Source organism: Cebus imitator, unplaced genomic scaffold (assembly GCF_001604975.1).
Source record: "Cebus imitator isolate Cc_AM_T3 unplaced genomic scaffold, Cebus_imitator-1.0 Scaffold54, whole genome shotgun sequence".
NCBI lineage: Eukaryota > Metazoa > Chordata > Mammalia > Primates > Cebidae > Cebus > Cebus imitator.
The window spans coordinates 99966-120164 of NW_016107369.1; the positions used below are offsets into that span (position 1 = coordinate 99966).

The window sequence follows — 20199 nt, forward strand, 5'->3', positions numbered from 1 at the left end:
ACCAAAAATACACAAATTAGCTGGGCATGGTGGCATGTGCATGCAGTCCCAGCTACTTGGGAGGTTGAGATGAGAGAATGAGTTGAGCCCAGGAGGTGGAGGTTGCAGTGAGCAGAGATGGTACCATCGCATTCTAGTCTGCATGACAAAGTGAGACGCTGTCTCAAAAAATAAATAATCAACACTATTTATATAAACACCATGCAAAGGCTCAGAAGTAAATAAATCAATCACACTTTTCTCAAATTAATAAATTAACTATAAAAGAAAAATCATTCCTGTGTGAGGACCCTTGGCAATGAGTTTAAATCTCTATTGTCTAAATATTCTAAGTAAATTTTTAAGACATGTTTGTTCTCAGAAACACCTAGAGTCTGAAAGTGCAAATTACCTACATAATTCTTCTCAGAAGTTCCAGTTTTTAAGATGGCTAAATTTTCTTTTTTGAAACCTCTCTCCACCAGTCCTCCTCTGGCATGTCAAGTAATCACTCATCATATTTCATTTCCTTCAATATTATCAGCTTCACAGGTTTCACAGAGCTAACAGCATTCTGCTCATTGGAGCTGATTATCAAAATCACCATGATTAAGGTTTTGGTTGAATCCCCTAGTGTTCAGCAGCTGAGTCCATCCTGGAGCAGCCCTGGGTAACAGGGACGGTGAGGAATAATGTTCCTGAGACCTGAGCTGTGGCTTCTTTTTCAGTCACACTCCACTGGAGAGCGATCTGCAGCCATCTTCCCATGGCAGGCAATCATTAGTACATTAGACCACTCAGATAATAAACCAGAAACCCCATCGTTCCCTGGTTTCTTCTGTCAAGAAATCGGCTGTGAATAAAAATGAGAGGTTGGCTATGGGTCTTCCACTGCCTGGTCTCATGTTTCATGGTAAAGCAGATCAGTATCAGACTCAAGTGGGTCTGGCCTTAGAGCTTCAGGCTCAGTGTTTTGAATCAGGGAGCATTGACTGTGAAATTATCTATTGTAAATACTCCATTTTAAAGACTAAATTAGATTACATTTCATGGCTTTAAAGGAGTAGATTTAAAAATAAGTTCATATCTACAACGTTAAGATTCTATATTGAAAGTTCTGGTCATAACAGAGGCTGTAGTGATTGCAGCTTTGTTCCCTTGGTCCTACAAGTGACAAGAACCAAAGATTCATAGACCAGTAATTTTCTTCACTCCAGGCAAGAACCAAAATTAGAAGATATGATTACTAAAGACACCAGAACACCTCAGAATGTCCTTGGAAGCCTGCCTTAAAAATTCAGAATATGTTGGGTACTATGATGCATTCCTGTAGTTCCAGCTACTTGAGAAGTTGAGGCAGAAGGATTGCTCAAGCCCAGGAGTTTGAGACTGTAATACACATGATTACAGTTGTGAATAGCCACTACCCTCCAGTCTTGGTGACAGAGCAAGATCCCAACTCTAAAACAAACTAATAAATAAAATTCAGGATATTTACAGTAAAGGTAGTAGGTCATCTAAAACCTACTTGGGTTTCAAATCATACAGACTTATCAAAAAACAACAGATGCTGGCAAGGTTGTAGAGATATAGAAACGTGCTTACACTGTTGGTGAGAATGTAAATTGTATAACCATTGTGAAGATGGTGTGGTGATTCTTCAAAGACCTAAAACCAGAAATATCATTTGACCCAGCAATCCCATTACTGGGTATATATCCAAAGGAATATGAATCATACTATTTCAAAGATACATGCATGTGTGTTCATTGCAGCACTATTCGCATTAGCAAAGACACGGAATCAACCCAAATGCCCATCAACGATAGACTGGATAAAGAAAATGTGGTACATACAGACCATGGAATACTATGCAGCCATGGAAATGAATGAGATCATGTCCTTTACAGGGACAAAGATGAAGCTGGAAGCCATCATTCCCAGCAAACTAACACAGGAACAGTAAAGCAAACACCACATATTCTCACTCATAAGTGGGAGCTGAACAAAGAGAACACATGGACACAGGGAGAGGAACAACACACACTGGGGCCTGTCCGGGGGTGGAGTCAGAGGAAGGAGAGCATTAGGAAAAATAGCTAATGGATGCTGAGCTTATAGGTGATGGGCTGATAGGTGCAGCAAACCACCATGCTATATGTTTACCTACATAACAAGCCTGCACATCCTGCACATGTATCCCATAAATAAAAATTTAAAAAGACTTATCATTAGGAATATATTTATATTTGAAATCAGAATATACAGAACATCTGTGCTATTTGATAGTCTAACCCCAGTAACCCTTCTATTCACACAAGCTCTTCTACATAGTTAGCAGCTACTCTAGAGGAAACTAGTCAGCACAAAGCAGGAAAATTGATTCTTTAGGAAACGGATGAATATACAACAAAAGTGATTATCTACCAAAGTCCTCCTTGCCTTATTTACTGGTAACGTTTTTCTTTAGAAGAGGTTTTACATTTCTAGTATCAGCTGCTACCTGAAGCTTTCCAAAAACCCTCTCCCAGGTCCAATACTCTGCTTTATCTCCATTAGTTCTAATCTTTGTTAACAAAGCTGGGACTTCTGCAAGACTTCCACAGTGAGATTGTCTTGTATTAATTGGCAAACGCCATGAGTTAGAAAGAAAAGAAGCCAGGACTTGAACTTACCTTTTACTCTCAGCTCCAAACTAATCCCCTTTAAATGCTAAGCCAGACTGTCTCTCAGCACTGAATATAAATGCAGTGGGATTTGGGATAAGACATGAGTATGGACTTAAATGGTCAAAGAAGACTCAAGAAAAAAGGTGAGACTTGGGCTGAACCCCAAAGGTGTACAGATCCAGAGAAGAGAGGCTTCCAGGGAGAAAGTACAGCTGCAAGGGCATGGAGCATCATCGCGACAGGATGTGCTAATGACAGTGAGAAACCTGACCTTATTAGAATAAACAAAGCCATGAATATTCAAGAAAATGTGGTTCAAGAGACAGCTTTTGAAAAACAGATTCTGAAAGACCTTGAAAGCCAAGTGTAGGGTTTGGACTCTATTGAGAAGATATCAATCAAGGTTCATCAGCAGAGGAATAAAAGGATAAAAATAGTACAGACTAATTGGGAGAGATTAATCTAGAACTAGTGTGTATGGTAGATTTCAGAACTATATCCTGGAGACCAAGAGTGAAGAGCTCAAAGACTGTCAAGGGACTGGAAAGTCTTCTTCACTATCACGGCTTCAGGGTTTTCAAAGCAACTTACTCCTTCTTGGCTTCCTCTTGGTCTGCTGAATCCGCCACCAAAAGATTCTCTGTGACAAGAGATGCAGCTTCAGGAAATATAGCCACAATCAAACATTACCTAGGAAACCAAATATTACTAAATGCAGAATGTTACCCCACACTGAGAAATAGCTGTGAAATTTGGTTATAGCTGTGTTTATTGTTCATTAAGCTTTATATAATAGGAAAATATGCTAAAGTAATCCAAATGCAAATTAAATAAGTTAGATGTTGAGAATACATGTGGTGTGTTGAAGGGACTGGAATAAAGCCTCTAACAATACTGAGAGTTTGTTTGGCTAAACTTACGCGTTTTAATACATTCTTTTTGATTTGCCCTGTTCTCAGGATTTTTCACGAGTTGGGACGACAGGATTGTGTCCATGACATGTATGCTGAACTGCAGGCCCTTTTCTAAAGCTCACCTCCCTCAACCCCCACCAGCAGCAAGGCACTGATGTGAGCTCTAACCAGGTGACACACTTCAGTGCCAGCATGAAGGAGTCACATGGACATCTTAGACAGGGAGAGGAGAAAGAACACTTACTCTTAAGGATAGATAAATCTCAGATGACATCTCCCTGCCTAAATCCTTTTTTTACAGAGACAAAATCATATCCCAAATATTGAGAATTCAGGTGGAATAAAGGGGCTTTCTGCCACGCAGCCACAAAGGCAGACAGATACCTCATCTGTGGCCCAGGTAGACACATTATACCTTTACAATTACAGATATACAAGTCTTGCCAATGGACTAAAATACAACCGAAAGCTCATGTATGAGTCTGTAAACAGACACAAAAACAAAGGTGTTTGGATAGAATAATCATCTCAGAACAATTTGGAGAAATCCTAAAGATAATTTATAGTTATCTATATTATGTATGTATGCACATGCATGCATTTGTTTTCACCCATATAAGAATATCTGAGCACAATGACAGTTTTAGATTTAGTTAAGGGCTGATTTCAAAGAGCATGTCGTTCATTTACTGGGAAATAATGCCTGAAGTTAGATGCTATTGTTTCCTACCAATGCTCCTGAGAGTTGTTACAGAGAGTTTATAAGCTTTGACTGAATTCTTCTGCAGAGAAAGACAAATTTTGCAATCTAGGGTGCGAAAAAATCAAGGGAATTCTGTGTTTTACATTTTCAGTATATAATGCGTCCAACTTCTTTAATTATATAGTACTGATTTTGGTCCACATAAAACTCTGAGGCAATTGATGGCTGACAATAAAGTTCTACTGTCTCACTCGATCTCTAGAGTACTAGACTGTTACAAGAAATCTCATCTTGTGAAATAAACCACAACATCACTTTGGAAGTGAGTGCCACAGAAGAAACTGAGACCAAGAGGCTCTCTTCCCATATCGTATTACAGCGGTCTATTCCCTGCAGCCACAGCCCACTGTAACACCATCTTCCTTTTATATAAATGTATATATGAATGACTGCTCAGAAATGGCAAAGCTTTCTTTGAGAAAGGAGAAGGGCAAGAGTGAAAAGAAATGGAAACATCTTGACATTTTCACTTTTTATCTGAAGAAGGAAATTGCATACTGGGACACTCATTATAATTCCCATATGCCTAAAAGAATTTCTTCTGGCAAGAAAACACCTAGTCCTAGTAAAACTGTTAGTGCTCTTTTCATGAAAAGAACGCTAAGATCTCTGCACAACTCAGATGCTGAATATATGCAAGGCTCAGTCATTCAACCCAAATATATTTTGAATGTCTGTTACGTGCCTGACACCATGCATATTCTAAAACAAGTTCATATTAACATTTGATAAAATTATGCATGTTTTCTTCCTACTGCCTTATACTTTTATGAGTTTTCCACATTTTCAACAGTGAGTTTTATAATTTTCACATTTAAAAAAACTCAGTTAAAACAAAGGTATTAATAACGCAAAGTTCCTTCATTTCTTCTGTAGGCATGCAGCAAAATTCTAAATGCAGACCCATGCCTGGCGATCAGAATAAGGACAGTCAATGGCTAAAACACTGCAAGGTATAGAAATACCTCCAGTTTTCTGAAGTCTCCAGATTCTCTGTTTGAAAACATTTGTTAATTTCATTTGGCAAAGAGACATGAATCAGTGGGCAAAGATCCATGAGAAAGGGGTAAGTGAGTAAATAAATCATAATTCTAAGTAAAGAAAATAATAAGAACCAGCTGGGCGCAGTGGCTCATGCCTTTAATCCCAGTACTTTGGGAGGACAAGGTGGGTGGATTACTTCAGGTCAGGAGTTCGAGACCAGCCTGGCCAACACGGTGAAACCTAGTCTCTACCAGAAAAAAAAAAAAAAAAAAAAAGCTGGGCAGGGTAACTCGGGTCTATAACCCCAGCTATTCAGGAGGGTGAGGCAGGAGAATTGCTTGAACTTGTTAGGCAGATGTTGCAGTGAGCCAAGATCATGCCACTGCACTCCAGTCTGGGGGAGAAGAGAAAGATTCCTTCTCAGAAAAAAAAAAAAAAATTAATGTAGGCCTCCTAACAGAAACTCAAAGTAAGAAATGCTTGATAGAGACACATTTGCAAGTCTTTAGCTTTGCACAGCTTTTTGCAACATTTTCTTTGGTTAAGAAGGTTCTTTGATGCAGAAGGACTATCACTGGAGTTGAAGGCTTTTCCCTGAAATAAATGAATAAATAAAACAGTTGTAGAATATTCCATACTGCCAGGTCACTCTGAGGCTGATGTAAAGCCTCAGAAAACCTTTAGAATTTGTGGCTTGAAGCACAACCCATATGTGTTATGTCTTCCCTCGCTACCTTCCCCCTAATCTCACAGTGCAAAGGTGAAGTCAGGTAAAAAAGAAATAGGTTGGGATCAATTTTCACCCTAAATGGAGTAACAAAGACTGAAACTACAATTGACCTGATATAACCAGGAAAATGACAACACATGAAACAATGGCTCATAAGACACTACACATCAGGCAAAGAAGGGCAGTGGTTTTTGAAACAGAGAAGATAAGCTAAGTGAGATTTAAGACTGCCCCAACTTACTGCCTGGAGAGATTTCTGCACCATGGAGCATGCCGGAAGATTCCAGGTTGAATCCAGCCAACTCCTGCAGTTACGCAGATGGAGCTGAGACTCAGGAGAGACTCTCAGCTGGCTAGAATGCAGAGCCGACATGGAGCTAGAGAAAACAGGCCTAAAAGATTACATATTGTATGATCCATTCATATATATTCCAGAAGAGACAAAAATAATGAATGCTGATACAAATTAAAACAGCAATGACCTTAAACAGAAGGAGTAAGAGGAAGAAGGGGAACAAGAAAAGTTTCTGGGAAGATGAGCTATCATTTATCTTAACTGGGGTGTTGATTACTTGGCTATGAGCATTTGTGATCATGCATATAAGATCTATGCATTTTGCTGGATGTAAATTTTACTACCTTCAAAAAATGATCTCTTCCTTCCCTGAAAAGCAAGTAAAGGAGAAAAATGAAGGAGGAGAATAAAATTATATTTACTATTTCTATTTTACAAGACAAGGTAAAATAGTTTAGATCCTCTTTGTATCTTTAGATATGGAAATAACTATAGGAAATCATGTCTATATTGAAAAATATATTGAAATTTCACCTGTTTGTGACTAACATGGTAATATAAAGGTTGTCTTCTGTGAACCAAAAGGCTCTAAGTGGATTATTGCCATCACTATAAGTAAGTAACTAGCCAAGCATACCAGAAATGAATGGGCTATAATTAAACACAGCAATAAAAATGGCCTACAAATATAGCATGCGGAAGACGGCCAAAATGAAATTACTGAGGCCACAAACTCCAACAACTTATGATAATCCCAGATCAGCTATATGCCCTTGAATTATGGAGACTGTTTTTCCTTGATCCATGGGACCAAGTGTCTACTGGGGTTTATAGAAACCAATGTGTCACCTCTGAGGCCCTGCTTATTTTCAGGGAGGGCTGTGAAAATCAAAGCTGCAAGCAGTCCTGGCTCTTGCTGAATCAGTTTAGTATTGCACGAATAGTAATATCAGCCCTGGTATAGCCTGAGGATACTTCAAATTGTCCCTTCTTAAGACTGGAGACACCTAAAAGCAAGTGTGATTCCCATGGGCAACAAGCTAAAACCCACATCTATAGAACCATTCCTGAGAGTACCACTAGCTTCATCCTGCTCTTAGAAGACCCCGGGTTTCACTGCTGTCTTCTGACTTCCCTTCGGCTACATGGAATATCTGTGGGTCCGAGAATAAAACCAGATGCAGAGAAATAACCTTGGGCATTTCCTTTGGTGCTACACACTCCTGACTTCTTTTTGCATCTGTCTCACCTTCTGAGTCCTGCCTATGACGGAACTATGCTGCCCCTCAGTGTACCTGACTTCTCCGGACTCAGCCTCCTGCCTGCTTAGATGTAACAAACTTGCAAAATGCCACTTGTTTGATGGAACTTCCGATTTTGTTCCTTGAGCAAATCAGTCCTACTTTAAATGTCCTTATTTAAAGTGAATAAAATAAAAAGTGAAAAATATAGCATCCCCCCAAAAGAACAATACGGACACTAGAAATTAAGTATAATTTATGCTCACACAAGCAGTTAAGCTCTGTGGCTAACGTGAATCTAAATCCCTATGAGTTCAGACGAATTTTCATCCAGAAACTTCCCTTGAGGCATTAAGAAGACGTTGGCAGTCCAGAGTCCAGACTTCGCAGTCAGGCAAATGTTACTCTGAATCTTTGTTCTCCAACCTAATGGTTTTGTCACCTCGGGCAAATCACTTGACTTTTCTGTCTCAGTTCTCTCATCTATGAAACTGGCATCACAATAGTATTTTAGGGCCATGGGGTTTAAATGACAGTGAATTCAGAACATTGGGGCACACTGTTAAGGGGTTAAAAACAAGGTGACTGTATCAAAGAGGAATTCAAGGTAAAAAAAAAAATGAAACTGAATATAAATTAATAAAAATTATCTAAAACTTAAGGCAAAAGTTAGGGGGAAAAAATCGAGTGTCTTTTCAACATCATATAAGGACACTGTTTAACAGGCCCACCCGAGAAACATTTAGCTCTATGGGAGAAGTACTTGTGTCTGGCACTGACACTGTTCGCAGGAGCCCAGGGTACAGAAGATGACCTCTGAACCTGTAGATTTTTGTTCTGCACAGATGTACATATTCATTAGAAAGATAACACCAAAGGTGAGATTTTTGCTGTATAGGACACTTACCAGTTTTAAATCTAACCTAAATTTGTATTTTAATATTCTTAAGGTCTATAAATATTCTTCAGTCTTTTGTCATCTTGTTTACACTGTTACCATCTTGTTATTTCTCTCGTTATGGAGTTAAATAAATCTGACACACATTCAGTCTATATTTGCATGAGTGGTTTGTTTTTAACTTTATGATAATTATATTTGCGTGAGTCATGTTTTTAACTTTTTGAAAATGATATCAAAGAGTAGCCGACAGTTCTGTAGGGCCATTATGTGCCATATCCTAAACTCGACAGTTACACATTCAAGTTATTGTTATTCAATTTACATTTGTTAAATTGATTCTTATAAGATAGGACCTGTATCTGCATTTTAGAAGCAAAGTAATTATCATATCCAAGTTAACATAGATACTAAGGGACAGAGTTAATATATGAACACAGGTCACTCCATTACACATTAGTGGTCTTGTCCACCGTGCTATATGATATATGTTGGAATTGAAACAAAGAAAACACACAAAAATCAGAAGATCTAGGTCAATAGAGAATGAAAATATAAACAGTTGGGGGTATGGGCAAGATACTAAATTCTATAATGGCTAAAGATATTATAATTCTAAATGGCCTCATCTGAGTGTTAAGAAGGCACACCTGAAATGTTCAGAATTCCACTATATGATACCATTAATCACCAAAAACACAATTTCCCTTTTCCAGTTCTATGTTTGTATGCCATTTGATTGCCTGTGAAGACATGCTCACATGGAATTAAGCACCCTAATATTAGTGCAAATGCTAAACTGTTATTTCTAACAGTGACTAGTAGCAAATCTAATAAGAATTAATAGGATTTGTCAATTTTTATGTCAGACAAACCTGGGATCAAATCCTCAATCAGCTATATTCTAATGGTGTGATCTCAGTTTTGACATAATTAAAATCATGAATATCATACTATAATATTTTCTTAAGAATCTGGGGATGATTAAAGGGATGATATCCTTATAAAAGTCCTAGTAGAGTGTCAGGACCATGATAAAAACTTAACAGCTGTCAAATATTATAATTATCTACAATAAAAACTACCATGAATCCTATTACCAATTACCTGTTACATTCCTTACGCTATACCAAAGTTTCAGGAAGCTAGTGAACAATTCAGCTTCACAGATAGAAAGATTCAGGACTGGCATCTAAAGCAGTTTGATTCTAGAGCCAATTAAATTAATGACTATGCCTTGATGTCTTTTATCAATTAATAAGTTACACGAATTACAAATCAGCCTTATAAAAATTGGTTTCTTTATAAATAAATTTTCAAGATTCATCTCCACAAATGACTCGATGAAATTAATCAAGATTTGAGCCCTATGAGGCCTACATTTAGGACCCAGTAATGATTTTAACACAGGGGAGTTTCTCCCCAAGAGGTGGCACTACAACATGCATTCTACTGAAAGAAGTCAGGAAATCTAACATATATATTTTTTTTAATTTTGAAAAATGCATAGCACACAGTGTTAAACCAAACAAAGCAGAGTAAATATGTCAAACAGAATGTGATCTTAACCATGCCAATGCTTAGAATAAAGACTGGAAGGAAATACCCAGAATGTCAACAGTGGCTGCAGCATATTACCCCCTACTTGCCTGCTGGAACGCTATCTTTCCTTTCCAACCCTCTTCCATACCATATTTGCTTTGAACGTACTTATAAATTTTTCAAGGTGGCCAGATGTGGTGGCTCACATCTGTAATCCCAGCACTTTGGGAGGCCGAGGCAGGCAGATCACAAGGTCAGGAGTCCCAGATCAGCCTGGTCAACAAAGGGAAACCCTGCCTGTACTAAAAAAAATACAAAAATTAGCCAGACATGGTAGCATGTACCCCTGTAATCCCAGCTACTCAGGAGACTGAGGCAAGAGAATCGCTTGAACCTAGGAGGCAGAGGTGCAGTGAGCTGAGATCATGCCATTGCACTACAGCCTGGGCAATAGAGAGAGAGACTACGTCTCAGAAAGAAAAAGAAAAAACTCAAGGCTTATCTTCAGTGAAAACTGTCCTAAAAGCAGCTGTCCTTCACAGTCTCAACCCTGGGGACTTTACAACTCCTCACTATATGCCGTTCATGCTTCCACTGAAGCACCTTCATATGAAACACCTTCAGTCTTTCTTCATTAGACTAGAAGGTCTTCGAGAACAAAACTCTATCTTACTCATGATTATATTTGCAAATAAGAAATGTTTGGTGAGTGAATGAAGAAATAAATGATAATGTCCATTCTAAGTAGCAAACAATTGTCTTACAAGTGAACGTCTCACATATGCCCTATTTGCTGGACAGGCAGAATCTGAAAAAAAGTGGAGAAATGAACACATAACCAAAAACATGAATGTGCTATACTCTAATATCCTTAAAAATTACTGCTACACTGACAGGTCTAGAACAACATAGGCTTATAACAACATAGATTCTTAACATAACATATATACATCTATACGGACCCAAGAGACAGAATTAGTACACACATGTCTGTCCCCTTGTTTGCACGCTAAGTAATGCATACGTTGCTTATTTTTTCTGAAGCTTGAATGCGAAACGTGTTTTTAACAGATTTAATCAATACACTAACCTACATTAAAAACATAAATAAACCCACACAACAAATAAAAAGCAAAAGGCCAATCAATAGCCAACACTGCAGCTTAACAGCCACTCCTGCAGAAAACTGTCTGAAAAAGGCGCTTTAAACTCCACTATCTGCACGATCCACAGCTGCTTGCTATTGATTTGTTGCAAGCAAAGAACATCTATTATCACATGCCAGTGTGAACCTAGCAATTTCTCCAACAGGCAGTCCACAATGTGTGACTAGCAGTGTAGCACAAGGTTGCTGGCTCCTAAGGGTGGGCTGAGGACTCATGTCTATTCCCTTTGCTTCACCCCGCAAAGCCATGATGAGCACCCACTTCCTAAACTCAGGAACTTGATGTGTGTTAAGGACTCATGTGCCAAAGACAGTCCTATATGCGCTTCGCCAGGGCACAAGAAGCAATAACCAGACCCCCAAATTATATACCATTCAATTGTCATGTACATGGTAAAAGGCAACAATGTTGTTAAGGTTAGGTTTGAGACGATTTTCACAAAGTCCATAAAAATGACAACCCTTCTGTACACATGTGAGTGCATGCAGGAGGGTTCTATTCTACACAACATTTTTTGATGTTGTGAAAGAGAGAAGCACTCAACAGCAGGCTGACAATGACAGTGGAATGACCACTCAAGATGGGAAGGAGATTCTGGATTTGCCTGGGTGCTGCAATGGCTACAACATGCTAGAATTTCCCAGGCTCTCAGTCCTGATTTAAAATACTAATAAGAACCCAATTTCAAAAAAGAATATCCCTACACGGACATTTATAAGGTTCCATTTATTTTGCTGTTCCTAAAATGTAGCCCAAGACAGCTTTCATTAAGTCGATTTTCAGGTGGCACTCACCCTCTGAAAAGCCAACTCCTTCAATTATAAATGTTTCATAAGAATTGAAGATTATCTTGGAGGATGTTACTTATGTGTTCTCCCATAGATCATACTGATTTCTACATTAACTCAAAATTTTTTCTGGGATGATTAGATTGCAGAATCAAAACAGCCCTAAAAGTCAATGTACAAGAAAATCCCCATGACTTTACCATTACATAAAATTGTGGAAGGTCATATCTAAAACTATGTAAGACAATTAGCAAATCAATTACCCTTGGTTTCCAATCAGAGGATTTTTGTTTCCTATCCCCATACAATGAGTCACTCTTATACAAGACAATCAGCTCTAAAGAATATTGGCTTTGCATAGCTATAAGATTGAAACTGAAATTCACCCCACTGCCTCCATCAACCCACCAGACTCTCACAAAGAATAAATAAATAAAGTGAAAAATCCAGGCTTGGTCTACTCCCAGTAACTGAGACTAAGTTTTAAAGTGTATGCTCTACTTATGGAGGCAACATTCTAGGTAACAACACATTAAAATTGTCAGGCAAACACATTTAGTGAATAGGCAAGAAAAACACAAAGGTCATAAGCAAAAGAATCAATGCTAAAAAAAGGAATACCCTAAAATGCAGACATTTTTAAAGCCTTACGAGTCATGCCTAGATATAATTAACTATGTTACACATGATGAATTAAGTAACTTATTTTGGAAAATGTAAGACCTAGCTATTTCCCTGTTGAATAAATTTCAGTCTTTGGATACGCAATAATAAACTGAGGTGTTTTCACGTTCTTTAATTGAGGATCAATCTGTTGCCCTGAGAAACAGCTCCTGGAAAATGAGATATCCATAACCTTTCTTTTCCCCTACAAAATGCTTTTTGCAATTAAATTTCATCTCTAACCTATCTGCATGTCCTATGATAGCATTTAAATGGATACAATTTATTTGAGCTATATGCAACATTCTATAGAACATTCTCTTTGCAGGAATTAATTAGGTAAAGGCCAGGTTTCCTTGATGGCATTCCACTTTTAATGCCGTGACCCATTTCTGTTATTTAGGTCAAAGGCAGGCCACTTGTAGTAGGCATGTTACCAAAGCAATTGCTAATGACCTCAGTGCTCTTCCATGTAAGACCCACTCTCTGATTTCCTCTATATTCCTTCTCATTATCATTCTTCTTCCTCTATGAACTTCTCTCTTCTTTCTTTGTAATTTCCCCCACCGCTTTTGCTGATGATAAGCATGAACCTATTCAAGTCTGCTGGTGACAATGAAGATTAACACTTGACTCCTGATACAGGCTACACCCCCAAAAATTTATCAACAAAGGTAAGCACACAGAATATCATATAGGTAACTTCATTTTGAAGATGTTTGTTAAAGAAATAGCCAATCATAACTCTAAAGGTCAAGGCTGATATAGAAAATAACACTCTGTGATTTTTGAGACTGATTTTTCTAGGTAGAACATACTGGCTTTGATTCTAGTTCCAAAGGAGAAGGTCTTCCAAATACCTTGAATACCAATTACTGGAAACAGAAACACCAACATAATAATTCTAAGTAACCTACCATTCTGCCATATTTGGTTGGGTTTCATTAAAAGTTTATCATCAAAAAAAAAAAAAAAAAGTTTATCATCAAACTTTACAGTCACATCCTATATGTCTTAACTCTCTATATTTATCACATTCCATAATTAAGATGTATACTTCATCATTTCTATATGTCTATCCAATCACGGAAGCCTTTGTTTAATCTCCAGGTGGGGGACTAGGCAAGTAGCTTCTGTTAGAAACTCAGGTTCCCAAGTTCACTGCAACAAAGAGGTAAAACTGCATTGTTACAGAATAAAATTCGAAATGTATGGCCAGGCACAGTGGCTTACACCTGTAATCCCAGCACTTTGGGAGGCTGAGGCTGGTGGATCATGAGGTTAGGAGATCAAGACCATCCTGGCCAACATGGTGAAACCCCATCTCTACTTAAAAATAAAAATAAAAAAATTAATTGGACGTAGTGGTGCACGCCTGTAATCCCAGCTACTCAGGAGGCTGAAGCAGGAGACTCACTTGAACCAGGGAGTCAGAGGTTGCTGTGAGCCGAGACTGCACCACGGCACTCCAGCCTGGTGACAGAGACCCCATCTCAACAACAACAAAAAAATGTATTGCCTTCAATCGAGATTTATTAGAAATATTTTTGAACTACAAGAAGCTCTTGCCACAAAGGAAAGCTGTAATTTTCCCAATTTAAGTCCCAGTGCTTCATTATATCCCAACAAATTGCCCAAGTCATACAATGTGATACTCCCCATCTCAGACTGAGACACAATCTGCTCTTGATAAAACCACAGAAAGCTAGAAACAATCCATCCTTATTTTTGCCAGAAAATAATGCGTGGCACTGGCTGACAGACAGGAACTTGTCAAAGATAGAAAAAGACATACATACCTTCCGAAGATCGTGCATATTCACCACAGTTGGGAAAACTTACCTTTATACCTTTTCTGTGTAGAGAGTCTCATCCTGACCATTTTCTACCCAGAGTGGGATGTATGTGTGACAATAAATAAACTTGTGAGGATAAAGAAGCATTATGCCACCATTTAGAGAAAAAAGCCTTTCTAGCGAGTGCTATACAGACAAATTGGAGGAAAAAGAAATAGCATGTAGCATAATTTCTCAGGTTCTCTGGCTAGGTTTATAACTACCTGTTTCAGAGTAAAACAGTATTTCCAAATCATAAATATGGAAACATGACTTTCAGTAATACCAAAAGACTTGGTAAGAGCAATCTTAGGCCCAAACGTTCTGCAGACATCGTATTCACATGACAGAGACAGAGGCATGTGCTTATGTAATTAGATGAATGGGTATTACATAACTTTCTCTCTATATTGCCAACTTCTCCACTTGTTTCTCCTCAGTGTACTTAAGAGAATGAAAGAGCATATGGAGCCAAAATGACTGAGAAAAATGGGAAAAAGAACAACAGACAACTGTACACATATAAAAAGTTGAGAAATAAGGAAGCAAGAAAAACCACATAGACCTGGGGGTGGGGGGGCGGAGTACTGTAACTGGCATCTGCTTCCACGTGGTTGCATCATAACGTGATTTTACTATTTTCTCAGATAATGTCATGCATCATTTTTCCAAAACCAAGATGTCAAAAGAGTCTAGATTATAAAACAAAGGCTGCATTTAGAAAGGTTAGCAGGACACATTAAGTCAGGGATGTTCAACAAATCTCTTTGCCACAGGTGTTCAGAAATTTCAAGTGCATGCTCATTTTTGCTTTGGCCGCATCAAGAAAATAACATGAGAACAAAGTGGAGACACAGGTTATAGATGACCACAGCATTGAAATGTCTCCACCATCAGTGCTAGAATCATCTTCATGAAGTCAGTCCTATATTAGAACTAAACCCATGAGCCAGAAGCATCATGGGTGGACACAATTAACAATCACAAGACTCTCGAAAACCGAAAATACAATATATACATATAAGATATACTCACGAAATAGGACACACATACATACACACATACACACACACACACACACACACATATATATATATATATGCACACAATACATACAGAATAGCTATGTGTATATAAACCAACCAGAGATCAATACATTTAGTAAGAGAGAATTTCTGCCCTATACCTGAAATACACCCAAGAATGTTTAAGCTTTGCTAATTGTAAAAAAAATAAACTCTTGAATGTCTTTGTCATTTGCAAGGCCTAACAAATTCAGAGAACTCAAACTTTTTGAGAAAACAGCTATCCCCTTTAAATATCCTCAAAATTCCAGGCAATGCAACACAAGAGAGTCTCAAAATTAACCATTTTGAAGTCAAATTCAATAAGATAAGGTGATTTAATTCATGAAGAACTGAACCCGTTACCACAAAAATATTTGCCTGAATTGGTTTTGCTGCTGTTGTTATTGTTTCTCAGTCACTATTCTAATCTAAATAAAAAACATGGGAAGTAAGCATGTGGGAGAATATTTAGTGTTGTTAAGCAAGACACATCTCTTCGCTCTTCTCGTAAGAGCACTAGTCATTTATTTTCCAAGTTCCTGGAGGAGAGAATTACTTATGCATCTTTCAGAAGAGCCATCCTTTTATATATTGTCCCTTAAGAGTCTCCAAATCTCCAAACATCTTGACACAGTTTCCGTATGAAAGGTTATTGTACTTACGATCATTGCACTGGTTTCCAGAATAAGAGGTCATAGAACAATCACAGGTGAAGCCCTCCCATTGTTGCATGCAGACCCCCTGGTTGGCACATGAATCTTCCTGGCAGGTGGTACTGGGTCCTAGCAATGCAGAAGAAGAGGGGGAAAAAAGAAAAAGGAGAGAGAAAAGAAATATTAAAAAGTAGTCAAAGAAATCACCTGAATTTACCATTCTCATGCCCCTAAACATTCAAAGACACATCACCAAAATTGTCAACTCAATCTCATGCAACAAAAAGTCAGTATATACAAAAGATGACAGAAATACACACTTAGCCACAAACTATCAACAGTTACACACAGAAGGGAGAGGGCTGAACACACTGTTCTCCTTTGGGCTGACTTTGCAAAATAGCTTCATCTTTACCATTCAACTAGAAAGATATCTCATTTGGGTTATAGTCTTTTTAATGCAGAATGCTAATGCAAAACAAAAATCATTCCCATGATGCTTATAAATTAAGGTACAATGTTTTTTTAATCCTGAAACCAAAAGTCCCTATGTCTACTTTGTGACATAAAAGATGTTTAATGACATTGATAATGATGAAGAGAAGGAAGAGAAGAAGGAGGATTCAACAGCCAGCATGGATTGATGTTTTGTGGGAGACAGTACTGGGTACTAAGCAATGTGTTTACAGTACCTCACTGAGTTCTCCAGGTACTCTAAGCAGTAAGTAATTACGATTACCTCCACTTTACAGATTTTAAGAAACTGAGCTCAAAAAGGCACAATAAGTTACTCAAGGTCACACATTTGGTAATTGAAGGATGTTGATGTCCAACTTAGGTAAAACAACTCTAAGACCCATGCTCTTGAGTATCCCAGTGGTTCTCAATGTGTACTTCTCAGACCACCACCACCGGCAAATGTGTCAGAAATGCAAGTGCTTGGAGCTCACCCCAGACCCACTGAATTAGAAACTTTTGGGGAGAGGCAAAAACCTGTTTTACAGGACGTTCTAATGCAGTCTGAAGTTTGAGAGCCATTACACTGCAGCACACTGCTGCTCTGGGTAGCCTAAAAATGGATTCTCTTAAATGAAGTGTGCATGCACGGGAGCATACAAAAGAGAGTCATTTGTGCTACAGAAAGAAAATATTAGAAGTTGTGTTTCTTTTAATTAATTTGAAATTATTTCTATGTCTGTGTGTCTCTCATATGCTAATAATATATAAGAATAATAGTCATGTCTATAACATAAGTCTACCTATTTTGAAGGTATTCTCAAAATCTTTTACTGATATGAGGGGGAATTAAAAAATTTTTTGATGACCTCTCTTTAACAGACTGCCATTAAGTTCTCCCTTTAGGTCAGCCTGGCACTTTTTTCAACCATTCTCTCCGTTTTACTGATATTTTCTGCCTTAACTTTGGGATTAAAGATAAATCCATACCTTCGAGATTATCTGAACTAAGAGGAAATATCTTAATATTCAGGATAACTCCATGAATTTCCCAGAGAATCTCAGCAAAGGGATGAGCCCTTTGACTCACCAAATGTATTAGTCAGGAGCTAATGCATAAAAGCACTTGACAGAGTAAAACGTAGAACCATTGCAATAACAGCATATTTCGCAGTTTCTAACCTAAGCCTCACAAAAGCAAGAATATTGAAATGAAAGAACACGGGGTCCTAAAGATGCATGTTCAAAAGAGATGCACGACTACAAAGCCTTCGTCTTCTGGGTGGCAAGACATTTTGTATTTATTCATGAAGGCTGGAAGCAGGACAGGCCATCACTCATAAGACAACGCTATTAGGACATGACATAAGGAAGTTCAAAACAATTACTAACACTGGGTTACAGTACTGCTGCTGGGTTTCTGCCGCTTCTATTGGCCATGTGGTTCCCCCATGTAGAGATAAAAGGAGGTATGTGGTCATGTTCTCAGTGGGTCTTAAACTTGAGCATTGTGTTAGACAAGTTTTATTAACAATGGTAAATCAGGACAGCTTCTTTCAAAGGACAAAAGCTTCTAAGAAGTCCACAGGGGCTCCCTGGCCAACAGCTCTCACCAGACAATTGGCTAGTAATTCAATTGTACTCAAGAATCAGAAACACATGGAAGGTTTTACTGTAAAAGGCAGCAAAACAGCAAAAACTCTGGGAAAACACAATAATTCTTTGAATACTGATGAATCTAAAGACAAAGGCTTTTCCATGTCTTTCGCCTTCCCTCTAGCTGCCAAATTTTAACCATTTTCTAAGGACCAGCCTCAATGCCTTCTTCAAATGAAACATTAGTCAATAACTTAAAACAATAATTCTCTGGCTTCCTTGTGTCTAGAGCAATTATTATCTGCATCCTTAATTTTTGCATATAATATTCAATTTAGCATTTTATTATACATTGCACTGTCTTCTTTTTATATAATCCTCTAGTTGCTTTACATTTCTACTATTTTATCATCAAAAATTTGAAAGCTGCTTGCTGTTAGAAATCAAGTAATATTCTCTGGTTAGGTCCTTGTGGCACTAAGTCTATTGTGCAGATGCAGAAACAGTGTTTCCGTAATGTTGGGGTGATTTGAATTGTGACCGCCTGTGATTTGCTACGTCTCATACTTCCAGAACCTAAATGGAAGAACACTTCTGCACTCTGCAAAGTGAGCAATATTTTCCGTTTGTCAAAAGTTCATCAGGGATCAAGTACAGGGGGAGAGGGTTATAGGTTATTTATCAATTTCACTGAATTTCCTTCACTTGCATTAAGGGGCAAATGCCACATAGAATGCAATAGTACTGGAAGACTGGCTACATTGTAACATCCAAGAACAATAATATTGTCAGTAAGGACTTAATAGAACTTTCAACTTCTCATCAATCTGGAACTAACCTTGAACCTCCTTTCAAGACTGAGCTCCTAAGAGCCCCTGCCCCCTCCCCCAGCCTCATTTCTTATCACATGTCCCTAGCTCACAGTGCTACAGCCCTCTTCCCCTGCTTTTGGTTCCACTCTAACACAATGATTCTCAGTGTTGCTCCCAAACTAGCAGCATCTGCATCTCCTGGAAACTTCTGAGAAAAGTGCATTTTAAGACCCCAACCAGGCCTCCTAGGGGGGGGCAGAATTGAGGAATTTGAGTTGTAACAAGCCCTCCAGGTGGGTCGGATGCCTGCTTATATTCCTGAACCACTGCCCTAACACTTCAAGCACATCTTCAAGTTTCCTTGTTCTTCTGGCTGGACCGATGGCCTTAATTGTGTTTTCTCCAGATTCATTTTTATTCTCTGAGTTTGAGCTCCAAATGAGCTTTCTTCAAGCTATCCTGCTTAAGGAAGTCCCCATCAGCTTTATATTTGCTCTTCATCATGTCTTCCTATTTAACTCATAACTATTATGAGACTTGTAATTAAATTAAGTTCTTTTTAAATTGAACGATAATTGTTTATATTTATTGGATGCAATGTTATGTTTTAATATATGTTCACAACAAAGAATGGTTAAATCAGGCTAATTAACAAATCAATCATCTCACATACTTAGCACATTTTGTGGTGAAAACATTTAACATCTATTCTTCTAACAATGTTGAAATTTAAAATACATTTTTTTTGAGACAGTCTCACTCTGTCACCCAGTAAAGTACATGATTGTTTGTTGTAGTCACCATTCTATGCAATAGATTACCAAAGCCTATTCCTCTTGTCTAATGGAAACTTTTAATCCATTGATCAACATCTCTTATTTTTCCATCCATCCCCTCCTCCAGCCCCTGATCACCACTATTCTATTTTCTACTTCTATGAGTTCAAATTTCTTAGATTTCACATATGAGTGAGATTATGTGGTATTTGTCTTTCTGTACCTGGCTTATTTCATTTAGCATAATGTCCTCCAGGTTCATCCATGTTGTTGCAAATAAGGCTGAATATTTTGGGGCTAATATCTAGCATACATAAGAAACTCAAACAACTCAACAGAAAGAAAAAAAAACACCCCAATCAAAAAATGAGC

The 20199-nt window shown here is 38.1% G+C and overlaps 1 protein-coding gene across 16 annotated transcripts in view; it reads right to left on the reverse strand.

The window, feature by feature from the left end:
• Nucleotides 1–16086: 16086 nt before the first annotated feature.
• LOC108304386 (neurexin-3) overlaps nucleotides 16087–20199 on the reverse strand; it is an 827297-nt gene continuing 823184 nt past the window's right edge. For all 16 annotated transcript variants that reach the window (XM_037738482.1, XM_037738485.1, XM_037738483.1 and 13 more), the window contains one exon: nucleotides 16087–16316. In XM_037738482.1, the coding sequence (XP_037594410.1) occupies nucleotides 16102–16316 (215 nt within the window). In that variant the 3' untranslated portion in view covers nucleotides 16087–16101. The remainder of the gene's footprint in view (nucleotides 16317–20199) is intronic.